General features: G+C 35.7%; 1 protein-coding gene across 1 annotated transcript in view; it reads left to right on the plus strand.

Moving 5' to 3' along the window:
- LOC114364674 (collagen alpha-1(V) chain-like) overlaps nucleotides 1-8,300 on the plus strand; it is a 38,990-nt gene extending 30,690 nt beyond the window's left edge. Inside the window, exons 19-22 of the mRNA XM_028320905.1 lie at nucleotides 4,302-4,481; nucleotides 4,936-5,079; nucleotides 6,846-6,926; nucleotides 7,320-8,300. Of these exons, the coding sequence (XP_028176706.1) occupies nucleotides 4,302-4,481; nucleotides 4,936-5,079; nucleotides 6,846-6,926; nucleotides 7,320-7,392 (478 nt within the window). The 3' untranslated portion in view covers nucleotides 7,393-8,300. The remainder of the gene's footprint in view (nucleotides 1-4,301; nucleotides 4,482-4,935; nucleotides 5,080-6,845; nucleotides 6,927-7,319) is intronic.
- Nucleotides 8,301-20,410: the final 12,110 nt, after the last annotated feature.

Consider the following 20,410-nt stretch of genomic DNA (forward strand, 5'->3'; position numbering starts at 1 on the left):
AATTCAGCTCGCACAGCACTACGTACCTACAATTTTATTCACCTACAAGTTTTGTCTCTTTCTATCGCGTGCCTCTGAACTCTTCTTACGCTGTTAGGGTTGCTGTCTAGTGAAAAAATAATTAATCTACTTATTTGTTATGAGGTACGTATGTAGGTAAGTATGCATTCATTATGGAAAACCTTCATAGTAGGTTAGGTTCCTATACTATCCTAAGAATTATTTATTACCTACATGGCCAACAAACCTTTCAGCATCTTTGGGAAGCGAAAAAAAAAGATAAATCCGGTAGATTACTTTTCGAATTTAAACACCCGAACGCCGCACAATATGTCTGTAGGAATTGAAACCCAGGTTGTATTTCTTCAGCTTTATTTGTATTTGCTCCAGGATAAACCACAAAAAATAGGAACGTCTTAGAACCGTCTTAATACTACTCGTCTTCTGTTTAAATCCCGTCGTTCTTACTTCCTCACTCATTCATTCCGTCTCACTCACTCCCTTGCGTTCCGTTTCACACTCCCACACTCGGCCATCCTGCGTACAGTCCGCCCTCGGACTGTTTCATTTCAAAACTTTACATTAAAGCGTCTTATAACTAATCTTGTTTAATACAATTCTTCTCGTATGTTCTAGCTTTCTTTCTTTTCTTGTTATAAACTCTAACACTTCCATCTTGAATTGTCTCCACACATTCTCTTGCCTTTTCTCTTAACTCTGGTCTTGTCTCGTTCATTCTTTCTACGTTTTCCTCTTCTATCATCTTAACAAGTTCATCATCTCCTTTATTAATCCGGTTAAACAGTCTTTCTTTCCCTCCCTCGTGATTCTCTCTTATAATTTCGTTCTGCGTCTTCTCCGGTACTACAAATAATAATTCATCTTCATCTCTTTCTTGGTACAACATGTCATTCTGGTAGGATTCTTTCAGCATCTGAATATGTTCGTCTTCATCTTGTGCTTTCTTCAGTCGTGCAGTCGTCTCGGTAAGTACTAAACAGCTTAGGACGTCGGCTTGTTTCATACGTGATACAGGTCGGTGTTCAATCTGACAGTCGTTACTTTTCTTTATTTCATCTGTAGGCTTGCAGTCTTCTAATATTTTCTCAATTTCAGTCATGTGTCTAGAGTCGTCTATGTCGTGTACTACAACTTGATCATCTTTTTCCAACGGGACAACTTCGGTCCGTCCGAGTCCACTCAACGTCAAACATCTTCCGTCGTCGTATTTTGGGGAGCCGATAGTTTTGTACACGTCTTCCGTCATGAGATTCACCTCGCTGCCCGTATCAATAAGACTCGCCGTAGTTATCGCGTTGTTGTCAACAAATTTGTCAAGAAAATAATGAAATACTTGAAAGAAACCAAAGACTATGGTTTGTGTTATAAAACATCACAGCAGAACCAAGTAGAGGCATACTGTGATGCAGATTTTGCTAAAGACACGTCTACAAAAAAGTCGTTGACGGGATATGTGTTTATCAAAAACGGCGCAGCAATAACATGGGCAACACAGCGTCAGCAAAGCGTTGCACTTTCCACCACTGAAGCGGAATTTATGGCCGCCTGTTCTGCGACAAAAGAAGCTTTGTGGTTGAAAAGACTATTATTAGATATTGGTAAATTCAATCAGGATTCAATTTGTTTGAATATAGATAACCAAAGTGCAATTTGTTTAATCAAAAATATTGATTACCATAAGCGTTGTAAACATATTGATGTCAAATATAATTTTATAAAGGAGAAATATGTAGAGAAACAAATTGATCTCAATTATGTTTGTACTAAGGAGCAATTTGCTGATGTATTCACTAAAGCTTTACCTAGAGACAAGTTTCAGTATCTTAGAAGTAAAATTGGTATTATGAAACTTGCACATTACTAAAACTGTTAATTTTTGGTGAGAGTTATATGTCTTTAAGTTTACTTCAGATGCAAAATGTTATTTGTATTTATTTTAAAGTAGTTATGTTTTAAGAACAAGGGTTCAAATTAGGTGAGAGTGTTGTATTTATTAATATTGAACCCTATTTACCGATTCAGCAGATCTACACTAGTATGTAGTTACGTCTCTAGTTAATAGACAAATCGCTCTATGTCGCCATCTTGTTCTCTGTGGTAATCTCTCTGCAATAAAACTGCGTCTGCTAAATTTAAACTATTTTTATTTAAATTCATCAGGATGCCGTCTATGATGTATTTTATTGCGACGTAGTCGGGCATTTTCCCGCGCCTTCCCAACTCCTTCATGACAAGTAAGTAATCAGTACAGCTCTCACTATTTGCCTTCTTTCTCGCACTCATCATTTCGTGGACTGTCTTTACGTCTAACGAATCCGGGAACTCTTTGAGTAAACCAGTTTTGAACTCGTCCCACGACCTGAATGGCTTCTCCGACCGCAACCAGAGTGCCGCTGTTCCAATGAGTGATCTGCGTCCCACAATGAGTTGGTGTAATGGTGACCAACCAAAGATCTCAGCGTTCTCCTCCACCTCTTGGACCCATCTTGATGCGGTGACAGTTTGGTCTCGACCACTAAATTTTGGGATCAGCTCCTCGGCATAGGCAAAAGTAGTAGGTATGCGCTGCTCCAGGGTCTTGCTCGGGCCAGCATCTTCCGCATCTTCGAAATCATGCTTACTATGTCGTCGTCTCATGATTGATAAAAATACGTCTCACGTCTCAATCCGTCGTAATCGTCGTGAATCGTCGTGTTTCCTTTTCTTGGGCTATCCCGGACGAGCCCCCAAGCTGTAGGAATTGAAACCCAGGTTGTATTTCTTCAGCTTTATTTGTATTTGCTCCAGGATAAACCACAAAAAATAGGAACGTCTTAGAACCGTCTTAATACTACTCGTCTTCTGTTTAAATCCCGTCGTTCTTACTTCCTCACTCATTCATTCCGTCTCACTCACTCCCTTGCGTTCCGTTTCACACTCCCACATGTCTTTCTCTTTATGTCCATTTTTAAATAATACTTCGATCATAGAATTATAATCATACTACAACGCACGCCAGCGTCCTGACGAGCGCGCGCGTGACACTCGACTGATATAATACCCGCCGGCGGGGCGCTTCGCTGTAGGTAATTATCGGATGTACCGCGCGGAGTGAGCCAGGCCTGCTCTAGGTAACCTTCAAGCAGATAATCTAAAGATGCCGCAAATCTTTCAGATGCGAGATATTGGTGTGCGAAAGGTTAAGGTTTTTTAAGATTTACTGGGGATTTTTTTACTTTCGTGGGCTTACTTTAAAAAAAAACCGTTTGGAAAGTGTGACCGTCCAGTTATTTTGTGATGAGGTCAAAGTTACAAGGGTAACTCCAGGTAACCTTCAAGCAGATAATCTAAAGATGCCGCAAATCTTTCAGATGCGAGATATTGGTGTGCGGAAGGTTAAGGTTTTTTAAGATTTACTGGGGATTTTTTACTTTCGTGGGCTTACTTTAAAAAAAATACCGTTTGAAAAGTGTTTTTGTGTGTTATGTGTTTGGTTCACCGTCTGTTATTTTGAGATGAAAGGTCAAAGTTACAAGGGTAACTTCAGGTAACCATGCGGGCATAATCTAAAGATTCCGTACATCTTTTCAGATGGGAGATATTTTCCGAGTGTTTAAAAAATTTTTTTTTCAGGATTTCCTTGTAGACTATTTAAAAAACCTTTTGTCAAATATATTCACAGATGTGTGATTCACCATCAATTACTATTTTACGAAACATACCTTTATAGGTAGTCATGAATGTTTTTAGAATCGTTAAAATTTCAAAGCAAATTTGCTTGTAGGCGTTTTGTTACATAAACAATAGGCCCGTAGTAATATTTTATTTGGCGTAAAAATAAAAATCTTTTGTAAATTGTTTTGGTCGTTACCCTTGACCTTTAGAAGTCAATGATCGATTTCAGATATGTATAGGGGAGTAGGTACATATACAATCACAATGGAGAAACAAAGCGCCAAGCTACAGACTGTATTATAATCGTAGGGTTTTTGTAGGTAGGTAGTATATTACCTACCTACTATGAGTAGGTATCTACGCCCAGTAGCATTATTGGAGTCTTCCAGTGACTTGGCCCACAGACTTTTAACTTGGCCCATGGGCCAAATCGCTGGATTCAATTTTTAAATACATTTTCTTCCAGTAACTGGGCCGACATTCAATGTTTTTATTAATGAAATAAACACCATATTAACAAAAATCTACTCTTGAGTGGGCTTAACCAAGCTAAAAGTGGGCCAAGTCACTGAAAGACTCCATTATTGTTTGATGTTGCTCTTTTTCATCTAATTACTTGTCCTCAGGGTCCAAACAATGGACACCATAGTGTCTTGGGCCAACCGTGCGACCCCTGTGGTCAACATTCGAGGGGACGTCCTCTTCAACTCATGGGCAGAAATGTTCGACGGATCGGGCGCGCTGTTTGCGCACGCGCCGAGGATCTTCAGCTTTAGCGGCCAAAATGTGCTCATGGATCCTGCGTGGTATGTAAAAGAGAATAAGGACAATTTTTTAAAATTATTTTTATATTAGGTAGCAGGTAGCTAGCAATTGCATAACAAATAAAGCAGATTTGTTCGACGAATCTTCAGCTTTAGCCAAATGAGCTTACAGATCCTGCGTGGTATGTAGGACTCTTTTTGCTGCAGATTTCTTATCTATGTTAGAAATTTTAAGCAATTTGATGGTAGGATAACTCAAATGTTATTAACTACTCTCTTTGATACACTCTTTGCACTGGAGCGATGTTGACACTTACCTTGGAACTCCTCATTTTTTTTGCTCTTGCCATGGATAGTCCGTCAATTAGATTTTACCCCGAGACATTTACCCTTCAAAGGATGAATTGATATGCAGGCTTGATCCCTAATACACAGGATTTACATTAGGCGGTAAATTGACGATAGAATAGCCCGTAACAGCATCCATTTCCGGCAGGCCTACCAAAGCGGTCTGGCACGGTGCCAACCCCAACGGAGAGCCGGCGATGGACGCGTACTGCGACGCGTGGCACAGCAGCAACGCGGAGAAGTTCGGCCTGGCCTCCTCGCTGCACTCCAACAAACTGTTGGACCAAGAGACGTGAGTTAAAACACTTATAGATCGTTTCATCCACGAAGACGCACCGAGGTGCGGGAAGTTTGATCCGAGCAATCCGAGCGTCATTATTGTAGTGTGCGTGTGCACTCATGGATAATTTAGCGTGTACCGATAACACTCAAACATTAGCGGAAGAATGGTGGGGCGCGTCTTCGTGGATGACACGATCTATACTCCTTTGCATTATAATTATGTAGCTACCATTTATTTAGAACTCTATCGTCTTGTTTTTAGATCCAAAATCGACTTCTTTGCATTATTGCCAACATAATTATTTAGAACCTCATCGTTGTAAGATCCAAAACGACTGTTTGATTTCGTTTGCATCTCAGACCACTATGCCAGAGCTCCCGGGTTAGATTCCCTCACAATACAAATATGTGTGCTTAAAATATATTCAGACTAAGTATCTATTGAATTTCATATCTCTCAAAATCAACATTGTATACTTACCTAGTATTAAAGAGACAATTACACTTAAATCACACGAAATATAATTACATAAAACTTCAAAGCTAAGCTTTTAGTGCACTACTTTCTATTTAAGATGTCTATAGTCAAAGCTTTATAAGCATTTTCCAAAGAGAATACATAATTATTCTTGGGAAAACCAACCTGGAATCCTTTCTCTGAATGATTTCTATGAATGCAGTGTTAGCACTGGTCTAGTAAAATTGGATTACACCATATACTTACGTATTTATTTGTTGACGGTATTATTTGTGTGAAAACTCAAATACATGTAAATATTATCTCCAGATTTCATTACAATTGGCTGGCTTAGATTATTTTGTTTAAAAATGGAGATCTTTTTCTAGTTTGGAGGTAAACATAAAATTTATACAAACAGGCATTACTGTGAATGTTTCAAATATCATTACAATAATACCAAATACGAGTAACTTCCAATAAGTACCTAGATGTAATTTCACAGTGAAATTAAATCAGTTCAAAATATTGCTCTAGAAAAGCAAAAGAAACTTCACTGTTTATTTCTTTTTATTTTTATGTAGAGAAAAAAATATTATTCTAGCAAGTTCTATTTTAAAACTGATATGTATGAAGTAGAACACGATTTACATAAAAATGTTGGTGTTGGATTTATTGCATTAGCTTCAGTTAGCGTTCGAATAAATTATAAAATTATTTACTACGTCTGAAAATAAGTAGTTTGCAGTCAAGCGTATAAAATCGCACTTGTTTATAGAATTAACCTAGTTTACTGAAGAAAATATCTCGTTTGGTTAATAATGTACTCGTTACGTAGCCATTATTAAAATCGTAAGCTCGACATTTTATTTGTAAATGTCCTTAACAAATAAAAATAATTGCTACAATATTTAGTTTAATGTGCAAGTCGTCTGTGTAATCGCTTGCAGTTCAAATAACCACAAAACTTAGCTATTTTTTTTATCCACAACGAGGAAGCTCTTGGCCTGTATCTCACCTGATGGTATGGACCAGCTATCGGAAAGAAATTGATAAGGTTATCTTATCAATTCGGAAAGGGATCAACCAGTACCTATCGCCTTTCGCGAGCTGTCATTGCCTTTCGCGCGCGCTGTGAACCGCGTGGCGAGGCATTTACCTTACGGTGCGAATAAGATAAGTGTGCGTTTCAGTATGGAGTTTCATACAAATAATACTGACCGCCTTAAGTTGATACGGTTACGATCCCTTGATAAAATTATGCTACGTCCTAATACAACTATGTAAAATCATACAGTGATTGTTTTTCTTTTCTCTAGGTACTCATGCAGCAGTAGACTGATTGTTCTGTGCGTGGAGACCGCACCTGTAAATACTGTAAGAAGAAAAAAACGATCCAAGTAAGTTGCCCACCATCAATCTCAACTACCCTCGCATCCATTCATTCATTATTTCGTACAGATCAATCGTGTTCTCCCTGGGGGTATTTGAAAATAACGAGACGGTTAATTAGTAGAGTTGAATGGGTATATGAGTTGTTTTCCTTTTTGGTGAAGGGTCTTATTTTTATTAATAAAGGGGTTAGTAAGAAAGTTATAGTTGTGGAAATATTTGGGAAAGGCCTTTGTCCTGCAGTGGACGACATTAGGTTAAAACGAACAATTAATGAAGATGGTCACGTGATAGCAAATGTATGAACATAAATCTTTATTATTTTTAGAATAATTCAACTAAAATAATACAAAAGAAGATAAGAAAACATGAAAACTCTGTCATTAATTTATTTGTAACAGGTATCGGCCAGACAAACTACATCCTTCACTGGATATCGAAGAACAACTGAACGACACTAGTATTAACTTATAGAGGTTTTAGATATTTTTATTGATAAGAAAAAAATGTGAAGACTGTAAATAAATTATAATTATACCTGTTTCGTAAAGCAATGATTCCGGTGGAACATATCGACAATATATTTCTAAAACAACGTATTAAACTGCCCTTGCTTCCTAAGAGGTTTTCCTTAATACTGCGTAAGAATTTTTTTTAAATATTATAATAATTAAAAAATAAGTAATTCAATTAAAGAACTAAATCCTTTTTGAGTTGAAACGAGATCATTTTACTGGACTTTAATGTGACAAGCTCTAAACATAAGGTAAAGGCATTTAGTTAGGGATCCTATGGATCCCATGAACAATCTAATTTTCGTCACCACTTAGATGTTACGTATCCCCTAAGCCTAGAGGATCGATAGTTTGATTTCCATAGCAACGAGTCAATTCTAGGTAACACCTAATCACAATATTATTCATTGGTCCTACCTATACCTACTTATTCGTGGAATTTACGTAAGTATCAAATTTACGGAACCAATTAGTTTAGCTCTAGGGAATACCTACTTAGGGGCTTGTCGGTAAAATGGGCATTAGTATACCCATTTTTTTTCTATTTATAATTTGTTTGTGTGTGAAATCTTCCATGATTTTTATGAGTATGTTTTTTGATGTCCTATTTTAGATTTATTTAGAAGTTCTTTTATTCTTCTTACGTCAGTATAAAGGAAAATATCAATTTCAATGTGTAACAATCTTGTAGTCATGTGAATACCTACTAAATAGGCTTCGAATCGTTTTGTAACGTAAACTCTATCAACACATCTCAATGTCTTGTGTATAAAATATAATATACTTAATCGTATGTCTTATTGTAAATATTTATTATACTTTAACTTTTTCATTTGTCCGTTTATTGCTTGGTCCAAAAATGATTGTGGGATAACTCAAATACGTTAACTTTTAGATATAAAATAATATTTTTACGTCAAACTTACAACATATCCAATAAAATTATGTTGAATGATCCTGATATGTGTAGATAGAGAATTGTAATTGTAATATTAATACACCTATCATATTAAAAAACAATTGGTAATCTGTGTTACTACCTACTGTATATATTTCTGCATAATTTATAGATGTTTGAAATCAAAGTGATACGAGAGCTACAATTCTTATTAAAAATAATTGGAAAGCAATGAACACGAAATAAGAACTATTTTAGATTTGTGATCGGCGTTTGTAAGTTCGGGTGATAGTGCGTAATACGCGTAGCATGTGCCAGATACGACATTATAAAAAGAAATGTTATAAATAAAGAAATTAAAAAGAATACTATCAAGAATTAGCTGCAAACACAGGCGACTTTATTTTTTTTCCTATTTCTTTTTGATATTGTAAAGCCTGAATTGCTAACAATGTTAATATTTCATGTCAAAATTAAGTATTGTCGCTCTCTGTATAATATTAACTACCTTTTGGTAGTTTGTTTATAAAATGTAAAAAGATACGATGTAGCTCTTTATGTTTTTGTTTCAATTTTTAACTTTATGTCAATATTATTAATCACAATCAAATAAATATCTTTTTTTAATATCATGTAAAAATACCACAATTATTTAAAAATTATAAATTCAGAGTAAAAACTATTGATGTCATTTGTACAACGTATAATTGTATTTATTTATTTATGGTAATAAAGTTCGCCATTATTAGAAATATTTCTTAACTAATTGATTGTAGTTAAGAGGATGTTCACACTAAGCCACCATTCAAAATACTTGAGTCATTTGGTATAAAAAAAATAACTATTTGCCAATATTATAAAACTTCGAAGTTGGTTTATTTCGTCATTTTGTCGTTTGGCTACAACAACGGCCCTATTTATTCAAAGAAAATTTTGAGAATTCCATTTTTAAAACCTGAGCGAAGAGATTCAAACACGTTCGCTATCAGGATTTTCATTTGTTTTTCACAGAGACATTTTTTCCCGTAGCTTGCACTGGCGTACTGTGAGGAAAGTTCATACTGCAGTGTTGTATTGCTTTGCTTATCTTTTATTTTTGAAGAGACAAAGGTGATACGATTTTCAAGAATATACGATTTGCAAGGGATTGAGAAAAAAATATAAAATCAAACTTTTTAATTGCAAATTACGTTTGAAATTAAAATTACCAAATGCATTAATGTAGGCATTTCGTTTTTATCTTTAAGGAAATATTTTAGAGAAATTTTATTTTGTTTTATAATAAACTGTGGCTTAGTCTGAACACAATGAATGTACATGTCTGTGATAATTAATTTACTTAAGTTAAAAAATGTTATTCGGTTATTTATTTAATTAAGTTCAATTTTGTATTTGCCGGTCAAAGGCGTAGCCCGACGTAAAATCGAATATTGTAATGTAAAACCTTGTAATTTTTCATTGTTAATAAAACGACGCTAGGTGAATTTTATTGTACTTGATGAGTACAGATTGTTTTGAAAATAAAAAGGATTTTTTATTTTGCATTTTATTTGTAGAGACCAATTTTTGTGCCGAGGAATTTAAATTAAACTGCAACAAAAATTAATTGTCATTGTACTTTTGAAACTTTACAGGAATGGTGATATTTTTTAGGTTAGATTTATTTTGTCGTTCGGTGGAGCACTGTCTTTATCACTGCGTGTGTATAATAATATAACGTCATAAATAATTTTGTAGCTAAAAAACTAAAGCGTAGACTCTAGCTATTCATACAAATAACAGTTATTTGTTTAAATATCTTGTACTTATCACAATGACGAATAAAATGTGTAATTATCTTTCCGACACTCGAACGTCTACTAAAAATGTCTATCGAAATATTTATCGACACTTCTTACAAAAATGTTTCATGACGGACAACACATAATTATAGCGTAACGAAAATACCCTGAATCTTTGAAATACCTTATTCGGGAAAAAAATTTGGGCATTTAAAATATCAATGTTCCGCCCATCGGATGTCACGGTTTGCACGACATGAAAAAGGCGGCAGGTCATAATAAGGGAGAGTCCGCTAATTTGGACCAGTTTTTTTCAATCCCATTTTACACATAGTTTTCTTTTGTTTTTGCTAATGTCCATGGTATATAATAAAAGATACATTATTCAACTTACTATTTCATAAGTATTAATTAACATGATTGTTGTATATTTAGCACAAATCAACAAAGTACGAGTTCAGAGCTTCGGTCCAATTTAGCCAACCGGTTGGATAATTTGTACCACAGGGTTACTAAATTGAATTTCAATAAATTTCAAGCCTATTAAAAAACTATGGCAAAATATTATACGATACATTCTTAACAAATTAGGAAACGAAAAGTAACAGTAGTTAATAACATAGACAATCGATATTGTTTTACACGTTATCACGATTTTGAGTACAAGTTTTGTAATTCCAATTATCGTAACGCACACTTGTACCTAATCTACTTTGCCAGTCTTTTGCTTTCATTTATTGTTAGTCAAACATAACTACGCTATTATAACTTCAAAATATGATTTACTAAAAAAAATTTCAAAATCCTTTGGTAAAGTTCCATACAACTTGGTGTGGTACAATTTAGCCGACTAGGTGATAGTGCCTTTACAAAATTGGTAAAAAATATAGCTTATAAATACCGAAAAATGTTTCAAATAATTGTAATCCACACTAATTTACGCTTCTAAATAATATATTAGAAACACCCTGTGATTAAATTTAACAAAATTACAAACTAAACATGAATTGTCAAAAGTTACTTGAAAACAATGAAAAAATACTTTTCAAAATAAAACACACGTTATTGTTGTCACGGCAAAAACCACATGGCCGATATTAATTTATTTTAGTTGTGTATCGCTGAGTGTTGCAATTACAGACATTCAATAAATACTTTACGAAATATGAGGGTGGTACAATTTACCCGGCGGTACAATATACCGAACTCTCCCCTATAACTTGGGGTTGTCAGCAACCGATATCGGGTTTTGCTTAGAACGACTGTTTCAACTTTTTTGATGTTACACTGTTTTCAAGGAAAAAAGGCACGTGACGTAACTATCTACTTGTTTGTCAGCATTTTACGATTAGGTAGGTATTAAAGTGTCATGATGGTCTTCAAAAGTGATGTGATATGATTTGTGTTCAGATTTTTAACTGGATATAACCCAGCACACAGCAAGGGACTATATTAAAGAAGTACTCAGCTAACTTCGTTGAAAGTTTATTTACTTTTTTTTATGTTTTATAACCATTTATGGTGAAAGGAGTCACAGCAATTAATCTTGTTATTTTTACCACCAGACCACCAATGGAAATATAGAAAAAATAAATGTCAATTTCCATGAAAATTTTCGCTCCATTTCAAATTCAAATCTTTAATAACATATTAAGTGTTTACAATCTTCTCTTAGTAAAACATGAATTTTCTTTCTGTCTTTCATTTTAGTAAGAGCCATCTTACTAAAATGTGAATTTAGGCGAACAACGTTACCTTAGTTTTAATAGACAAAGACAAAAGGCCTGGAGCCTAACGAGTGTTAGATAAAATACCTAAATCCAGTGAAACCACGTGTAAGGTACAAGGACGTGCTATTTCTAAATTAAGAGGGATCTAGGTAAACGTGAAGACTACTATTCGGCGGGAAAGGATTAGCCTATAATGTGATTTCTAAGGATTTTCCTAATCTAGGTCTGTCGGAAAATGAGAAGTTTGCTACGATTCACATCTCCTTCACATAAGATCTATCCTTTTGATTATTTAGGATCAACCTAAATCTAGATGAAACCATAATATTTATTTTAGTTTAGTTGTGGATTTAAAAGATATCGTATGACCTGACCAAGAGGTTTGAAATTAAGCAATTTCTAGATTCTTTACTTTAAAAACTGAATTGCTCAGATAGAAGTACATCTAAAGTTTGAAATTCAGCTTAATCTACTGATCTTCAAAACTACAAAATAAATAAGACAAAGTATAATATTATAGTTATAAATTACTACACAATCCTCATTACGTTTATCAGGTACTTTAATAGATACTTGTAGAATTTAATCAACCAAATGGTAAAACCAACTATATTTTACTTTACGGCATGATGCCATCCACACATTGGGCCGCTTGGGAACCATTACGTCAAGCGTGATTGACGACTACAAGCGCATTCGTGTCCCGTGGACCGTGACGTCATAGTTCATCGCATGACGCGTATGACGCAGCACATTTTGACTTAATAAGGAAGAGATACGGGGAAGCGACTAACATCACTATTTTCTCGCTCAAAAACGTAAAGCACGTCAATAAGTATTGAGTAGAATGCAAGCTGAATGGTCTCATGGCGAGTATCAAGACCGCTCAGCGAATTTATATTTGACAGCTCTTGTTGCATCTTGCGAGCTTGAGGCAGGCGAGTGTCTGACATGACCGAGGCAAATGGCCACATTTCCTATTGGAGGCCAAAACACATTTTGAATCGCTGAGCAAACAGTCAGTAATTGTAAGTATTTTCTACTTTTTAACACGTTTTTTGAGTGAGAAAATAGTTATTTTGGTTTTAGTATTACCTTTATCGTCAACGGTGGAACGAGTGCCTTATTCGCACAGAGGTCATCTAATTTTCCGATGAAAAAAACAAAAAAACTGGATGTGCATTGCACACTGCAGATCGCTGAGACAAGCATTGAGATTCAGCTCAGTTGGTGAAATCCAATACCCAGTAGGTACATGAGGAACCATTTCTTTGAAATTGGTAATCATCATTATGGTACAGTTTTATTTTACGCAGCGTATTGAAGAATACGATGGACGAATCACAAAAAGTCCTGAGCATTATAAATCGTAAGTAACTATTTATTACTAGCTTTCCGCCCGCGGCTTCGCCCGCGTGGAATTTTGTCTGTCACAGAAAAACAATATCGCTCGCGTATTTGCTCACCGTTTAGACCTACCCTGGACTACGACAAACATTTTAAAACCAAAATCAGCTCAATCGGCCCAGCCGTTCTCGAGTTTTAATCAGACTAACGAACATCAATTCATTTTTATTTATATAGATTAAGAACAAACCTAAAAATAATGTCAGTTAATAGGTACCGAATATCTGTTTCTCAAAGGCCTGTCCTCAATTTTAATTTCTGCCTGAACTGAAGTACAATGAGATAGCAATCTAAGATCACTCTACTGCCCAGTTTAGTTCGCCAATCATTCAATTCAATATAAGGCCAATGACAAAAGAAAGCTATCTTAGAATACGGCGCACTGGCACAAAATACTCAGACCGTAGTACTTCGGGGCCCTAATGACAAAAACATCCTAAATGCCTACTTGTGTATGCGTAGAAAGAACAGAGCAATATTCCAACTGGACCTCGCTTTTGTATTTCTTGTCCATACACTATCTCTAACTCAGTCACGTCTTTAATCAGTAGTACAGTTTTCCCAAACATATCGCGATGCTCAAAGAACGTAGAATATTGACCTGTTTCACAGTTGATTGCCTTTTTGACAAAAGGATACGCGTACAAAGGGATGTTTCGCTAATTTATTGACATTTCTCGTACTTACCTCTTTGCTGGGTGAGTATCAAGGTAAGTACATACAGTATCTGTTAGGGCCGTGTTACGAAACGAATCTCAAGTATGAATCTAAGCTCAACAACAGATTAAAACTTTTGATTGATTCAAACAATGGAATTCAATACAACACAGGCTTGAATTTGAATCGAGTTCTGATAATTCGTTATAATAATGTATGGATCTCACTATTCTCACTGCCATGGCCTTACCTACGTGTATTCCTGACGACACTAATAGCATACTTAGCTAGTAATCTTATTCAAATACAATGCAAGCAAATGAAACTAACCATGATTGCACGTCTAAATATGGAAACTAAGTTATCTTAAAAATCTTACATCCGTATTCACAAGCGATGCTTGCTTAAGTGAAGCAGCAACGCTATGCGAAGTTGAACGCACAGCTTGAATAGAGTTCTGTGATTGGTTCATGTGTGTCATTCCGCCACTCAAATATTGTCTAAGAATAGGTTTTTGGGACCCTGTGCGTCCACGCGCACTGTGAGACCTCATAGTAATATTTGTGATTACGGGTCTTGTTATTTACTACACATTTTATTTGACGCAAATGATAAAGCTTCGTTTATTAATAATAATTTATTAGAGCTAACATTCACAAAATATTTTAGCAATTCAATACAGGCATGAAAGAATTTGGTAGACTAGACATAAAAGAATATACGTTTTTATTTCAGCTTTGTAATATCAAACAGATTTCACGCAAAAATAAACTTCTTTCATTTAATAAAGCTGTATGATTTGTTATTGGGAGATTGGGAAATGAGGCGGACTGCCTCGCAAATATTTGCGTCGATATTGTGACGTAACAGGAAGTAAGTGGATGATATTAAAAAATACACGCTATAATAATTCCTTGAGGGTAGATAAGTAGACATAATTCTTATAAAAGGGACATTAGAATTTCAAAAAGCTTTAACATCAATTTCGTGAGCAACGTATCAGTGAGTTTTTAAAATGATATTAATATGTTACAACACGCAACCAGTATTGTTAAAATTACGATTTTAATTTTTGTGATTAAGTATTGTAAGTATTTTCTACAAAATTAATAATTTAAAATTAATTATCTTCAAATAAAAAGTTTTTGTATTGACTTCCTTATGATTTTTTACCGACCGTCACCTGACCGTCAGTTGTATTTCATACTTCGGGCCGAGTCGTTCTCCGGATTCGAATTTGGCTGGAATGTTACGACAAAATGACTCTAGAACATTTTGATGAATGCAGATTAAAATTGGTTATTTTGACTTTTCGTTGTAAAAAACACTTACCTAATTACTCTGGGCTTAAAATACTGAACTACTAAACACTGATTCTAGTGAGCGTTCTAAGTAGTGATGTGCTACAAACTCCTTAGTGATCGTAAAGTGCCGTGTTCCGTGGATTCAAGGGGATCTCATGCTCAGCGGGTAGACTCTCCTCTCCTGTCCTGGCTCCATTCGAGATCTGGCTGAAGGCGATGCTGTTTTGTTCAGGTAAGTGATTTTCCATTATTGTAATCTTAATTTAACTATTGATACACCACACTATATGGTTAGGAGAGAGTAATCGTTGGCTGGAATAATGACATTAGAGAACAAAAAATACTGTCCCATTTCGCGTATTAATTTCTATCGTCCAGAACATAGGATAGGCGATAACATAAACTAAAAATGAACAAATATAGATGGCAAAACATATTTTATGACTAAAATTCTTCGCAAGCTTAAAAAAATGGGGGCTGATCGAAATCTATAACAAATGTAACATGATAGAATCTACTATTACTTAGTATTACGAGTTTCAGAATATTCATAGGATTTATAGTTTGATCTCTACAAGTGGAACAGTGATGTGGGTTAATTTTGAGAAAAAGCTCTCTACTGTATAGTTACAGTCATTGTGTTGGGCCCGCAATGAGATTACTTAATCATTGATTGATTTATAGACACCAATGTAGGAGTAATAATTATTTTCGAGATTATGCTCTCTGAGAACCTTTTTAAAATAGAAAGATGCGCTGTTCTCATGAATCACTTCTAACGATTCGTCGAAGACCATGTTTAGAACCTCGTGACGCCATGACTGTGTTTAAAAATTAAGAATGAAAATCTAACCTTAAAATATTCCCCCTGAGTAACTTTTGTATGCATTATAGCGGAATTTCACGCTGAAAATAAATTAAAACTAGAACCGAAGCGATGACTTTCACTATACAACGAGTTTACTCACGCGATGCAATGTGGCTTCAAGAGAAATATTTGCAATCAGTAAGGGAAATTGTATTTTGCCTCCTAGTAATTTAGTGCAAAATTCAATTTCAGCTTCGACAAAATTAACCCTACATCTTTTAAATGCTATATAGTCCCTTTTAATGAACCTTTACTTTCTAAAACCAATTCATGTGAACAAAATAACGCCCACTCGCAAAAATAAGCATTAATTTTCCCTTTGTTAATGTTCTTTTCTATTTTTACCAAGGCGATTAAAATATTGGACAAAAAGAGGAATCTGAAAATGATTTACCTGAACATAAACGTTCGCGTTCTCTTCGTTTTTCATAATAACCTTCAGCGGTACCTTTCACAGGGAATATTGAATGTGACATGTATACTTGGGCCATAAATTATTTTTATAGGCAAATGTTTACGATTCACCATAGGACAAATAACGGAGAATGTAACTCATATGCCTATGTTTGCCATAAAAAGAACGGTAGACGATATTCTGTTGGAAGAAACGTATGAACAACTGCTGGGCTTTCTTTGGCGCTTTACGTGTACACCAGAAGTAAGATTATTTTTCATGGCAATGTGACGGTGATAGTAACTTATATTTTCGTTTTTCTAGCGATAAATTGGACCTAGGAGATTACTATAACGCAAGATATCTGTTTGAAATCAAGTTCTGTCTATTTAATCCCGTTACTTAAAACCTGTACTCATATTAGTTTGTCCTTTGTTCCATAAAGACATAAGAAAACATAAGAACTTTATAATAGTAAAACGTTATCACAACAATAAAGCGGCGGACAATTAAGCCAGGGTAAGCCCAACATTCCAGATAACGTCCTGGAATATTCCAATGGAGTTTCATAGTTTTATTGCAGGCGCTGTGATTATAGGCTGTTTTCTCTGTACACCCATTACCTGGACCTGTTTGCGAATGTTTGTGAACTCGCTCTGGAGAGTTTGCAAATGTGTACGTAGAAGGCTAGGAAATATATTCTTATTTCTTGGGAACGCTACAAAAATATCTTAAACAACTTCCAGCTCTATCTTTGTTAAAATTGGTTTCAGCTTGTCAGAAAACTCAGATAGTAATTATGGTTAGAATAAAAAAAAGTTCCTAATTGATTCCAAGCAAGAAAAGCACCCTTTTTATACTCTTATTCTATTACGTTTTGTACCTACTTGTCGTCACCCCTATAGCTTTGACTTTCGGGTGACGGGAACGGGTGGGAAATTAACTGAAAAAAAAATCCCATTCAGTAAAATTCCCATGTTACCCCAGGTGATGAATGGGATTTCAAACCTCACCATCACCTAATAAAACATTACATAACTTTGTGACATTCAGTCATTAACGTACTAAACAAACTCTTACAAAACTACTGTCTCTATAAAATTACAGTACTTTTACTTATTTACCTTCCCACACATAAAATCGTGATTGGACTATAAATCTGATTTCATAATGCAATTTTCAGTTGCGTGTAAAGGTAATGCACACCATTTATTCGTAGCTACGGTAATAGCAGCTAAATTGTTAGTAAATAAGTTTAGCTTGCAACGGCGAGTATCTAAAATTGCTTGCACAGTGCGGAAAGGCGTGATCGAATACATAAAGCAGGAAGGCTTTGCTTAATATCCTCCTTTTTACACACATTCATCATTTCTATTAGCTCGCGTATTTTACAGTCGTTTTTAAACAGGTCTACTTACGTCCCGTTTTGTACGTAATAAGCTATTGATGTTTTAATACCAATACTTACGAGTAGACTGATTTATGATAACCTAATTACAATAAGTACCTGCTTAGTAATCAAATACCTAAGTCAAATTTGCTAGATGTCAATAAATATCGTTAATAATAACATTACAAATTAAATTTTGATAATAAAATAATAAAAATTTGAGTAAGAAAACACCTAATTATTTGAAAAAAAAAAATTATAAAAGAGACTTCAAACCATTAATCTTAATCATCTAGATCTAACTTAAAGTATTAATTTTCTCACAGTCGAATGTCCGAAAAGATATGACTATCAGCAATGTAGTCATGTCCTTGGCAACTCTTAAATCTAATCATAGTTAAATATTATTATAGTTTTAATCCGTATATTCCATACCATATCTACTATGATTTTAAACGTATCATCAACATTTTAAACGTCTTCTAAAACCATTTTCAGCTAACTATCACTTTAACCAACCGTATCGACTACAAAAACGTTAGGTAGACGTTACTAGCAGGAAGGAAACCGAAACTACGGGTCCGAGATTGTGGAGCGGACACGGATATTTTTGCTAGCTTTTAGCTAAGTCTGCAGACACGAAACTTGCGACGGCGGAGCGATGGCGACTCGACGCGACGGAGGAGTAGTATTGCAATCGCCCCGCTCTGCCGCCGCCCGTTTCGAGCGCGTCACCATAATACATCTCAGGGATGGTGAAAGTAATTAGAAGAAAAATATAAATAACATTTTAACTATTACTTTATTTATTAATTTAAAGGTACAACAACAGAATTTGTTTGTTCAAAAGTCTTCTAAAACCCCCGCGTACTCCGCTACACCACCGTACACATGCGGCCGCCGCTCTGGGAGAGTGACCGATAGACCGATAAAAAAACAACAATTAACATGGGCTAGTGTCGGCTCATATACCCATTTACCTAACACCCTGTATACAACCACCCCTGAGATGGGCGTTGTTTTACAAAACCACACCCTGTATACTGGCCATGTTGATGTATGTATCGCCGCCGCTCCGCCGTCGCGTCGCCCCGTCATCGCGCGATGTGCATGTGGATTGAGTGATCCTTGCTTCAATCTTAACAAAAATCGAGAAAGTTTTACTTAAAATATGTTAAAACATTGCGATGAAGTTTAAAAATTTGTTAAACCTAAGATAAAAATGTTATGGCCAATAAATAGGAGCACTCATACCGCACGCTTTAAGAAAACGTCAACATGTTTATTTCAGAAAATAAAGCCTTTCCACTTCTTTTTATAGTATTGAAAAATTGTTAAGAATATGTTAAAACTATTAACAAATTCAGAAATTCCTTGCACGTCCCGTTCCAAAGTTATGACGATTATTTAGGATCACTCACACCGCACACGGGCCGTATGAGTGCTCTTCAAAATAATGACTTTTTATTAATAAATACGTTTTATTTCTGTTGGGAAATGTGTGCAAACTGACGAGCGAATTTGTTAAAGAATAAGTGTGACAAAACTTAAAAGCTGAAGGAAGAAATTAACCTTTATTCTTTCCTCCAATATGCCGTGTGAGTGATCCTTACTTTTACCTCTATCTGCTCATATGTGCCGAGAAGATCACTGGCTGTACGAGTGCAAGAGGTACAGGGAATCCAGTGTAGACGGAAAATGGGATATGGCAAAGAAGGCAAGAATGTGTTTCAAATGCTTGCGCTTCAAGCACGCAAGGAACACGTGCCGGGCACAACCATGCAAGAAGTGCATGAGGTGGCATCACATCAGTCTTCACTCAGAAAAGCCCGCAGCGGCGAAGACTCAAGAGAAGCCCGCCGAAGGAGTTGTATCGTCGGTGCACACCACGAGCTGCGGAAAGGCCTACTTGAAGATGACGCCGGTAAACCTCTACGGGCCCAAAGGGACAGCAAAAGTGCTCGCGCTCCTGGACGAAGGGTCCACCGTCACGCTGCTGGACTCATCAGTGGCGAAGAAAATTGGGGCGCAAGGGAAGCCGGAAGCCATCACCATCGAGATGGTCGGGGGGAACGGAATGGAGAAGAGCAACTCCCAGAAGATCAACATGAAGATCAAGGGGGTCCATTGTAGAAATAAACTCAACATGGAAGCGAGAACTATCGACAACTTGAAGCTGACCAAGCAAGGTGTCGAAGAAGGAATGCTTCAGAACTGGAAACACCTGAAGAAAATTAAGAAGAAGCTGGTCTACNAAAAGTCATTATTTTGAAGAGCACTCATACGGCCCGTGTGCGGTGTGAGTGATACTAAATAATCGTCATAACTTTGGAACGGGACGTGCAAGGAATTTCTGAATTTGTTAATAGTTTTAACATATTCTTAACAATTTTTCAATACTATAAAAAGAAGTGGAAAGGCTTTATTTTCTGAAATAAATATGTTGACGTTTTCTTAAAGCGTGCGGTATGAGTGCTCCTATTTATTGGCCATAACATTTTTATCTTAGGTTTAACAAATTTTTAAACTTCATCGCAATGTTTTAACA

This window comes from Ostrinia furnacalis, unplaced genomic scaffold (assembly GCF_004193835.3).
Source record: "Ostrinia furnacalis isolate ACB-3 unplaced genomic scaffold, ASM419383v2 OfSCF7458, whole genome shotgun sequence".
Lineage (NCBI taxonomy): Eukaryota > Metazoa > Arthropoda > Insecta > Lepidoptera > Crambidae > Ostrinia > Ostrinia furnacalis.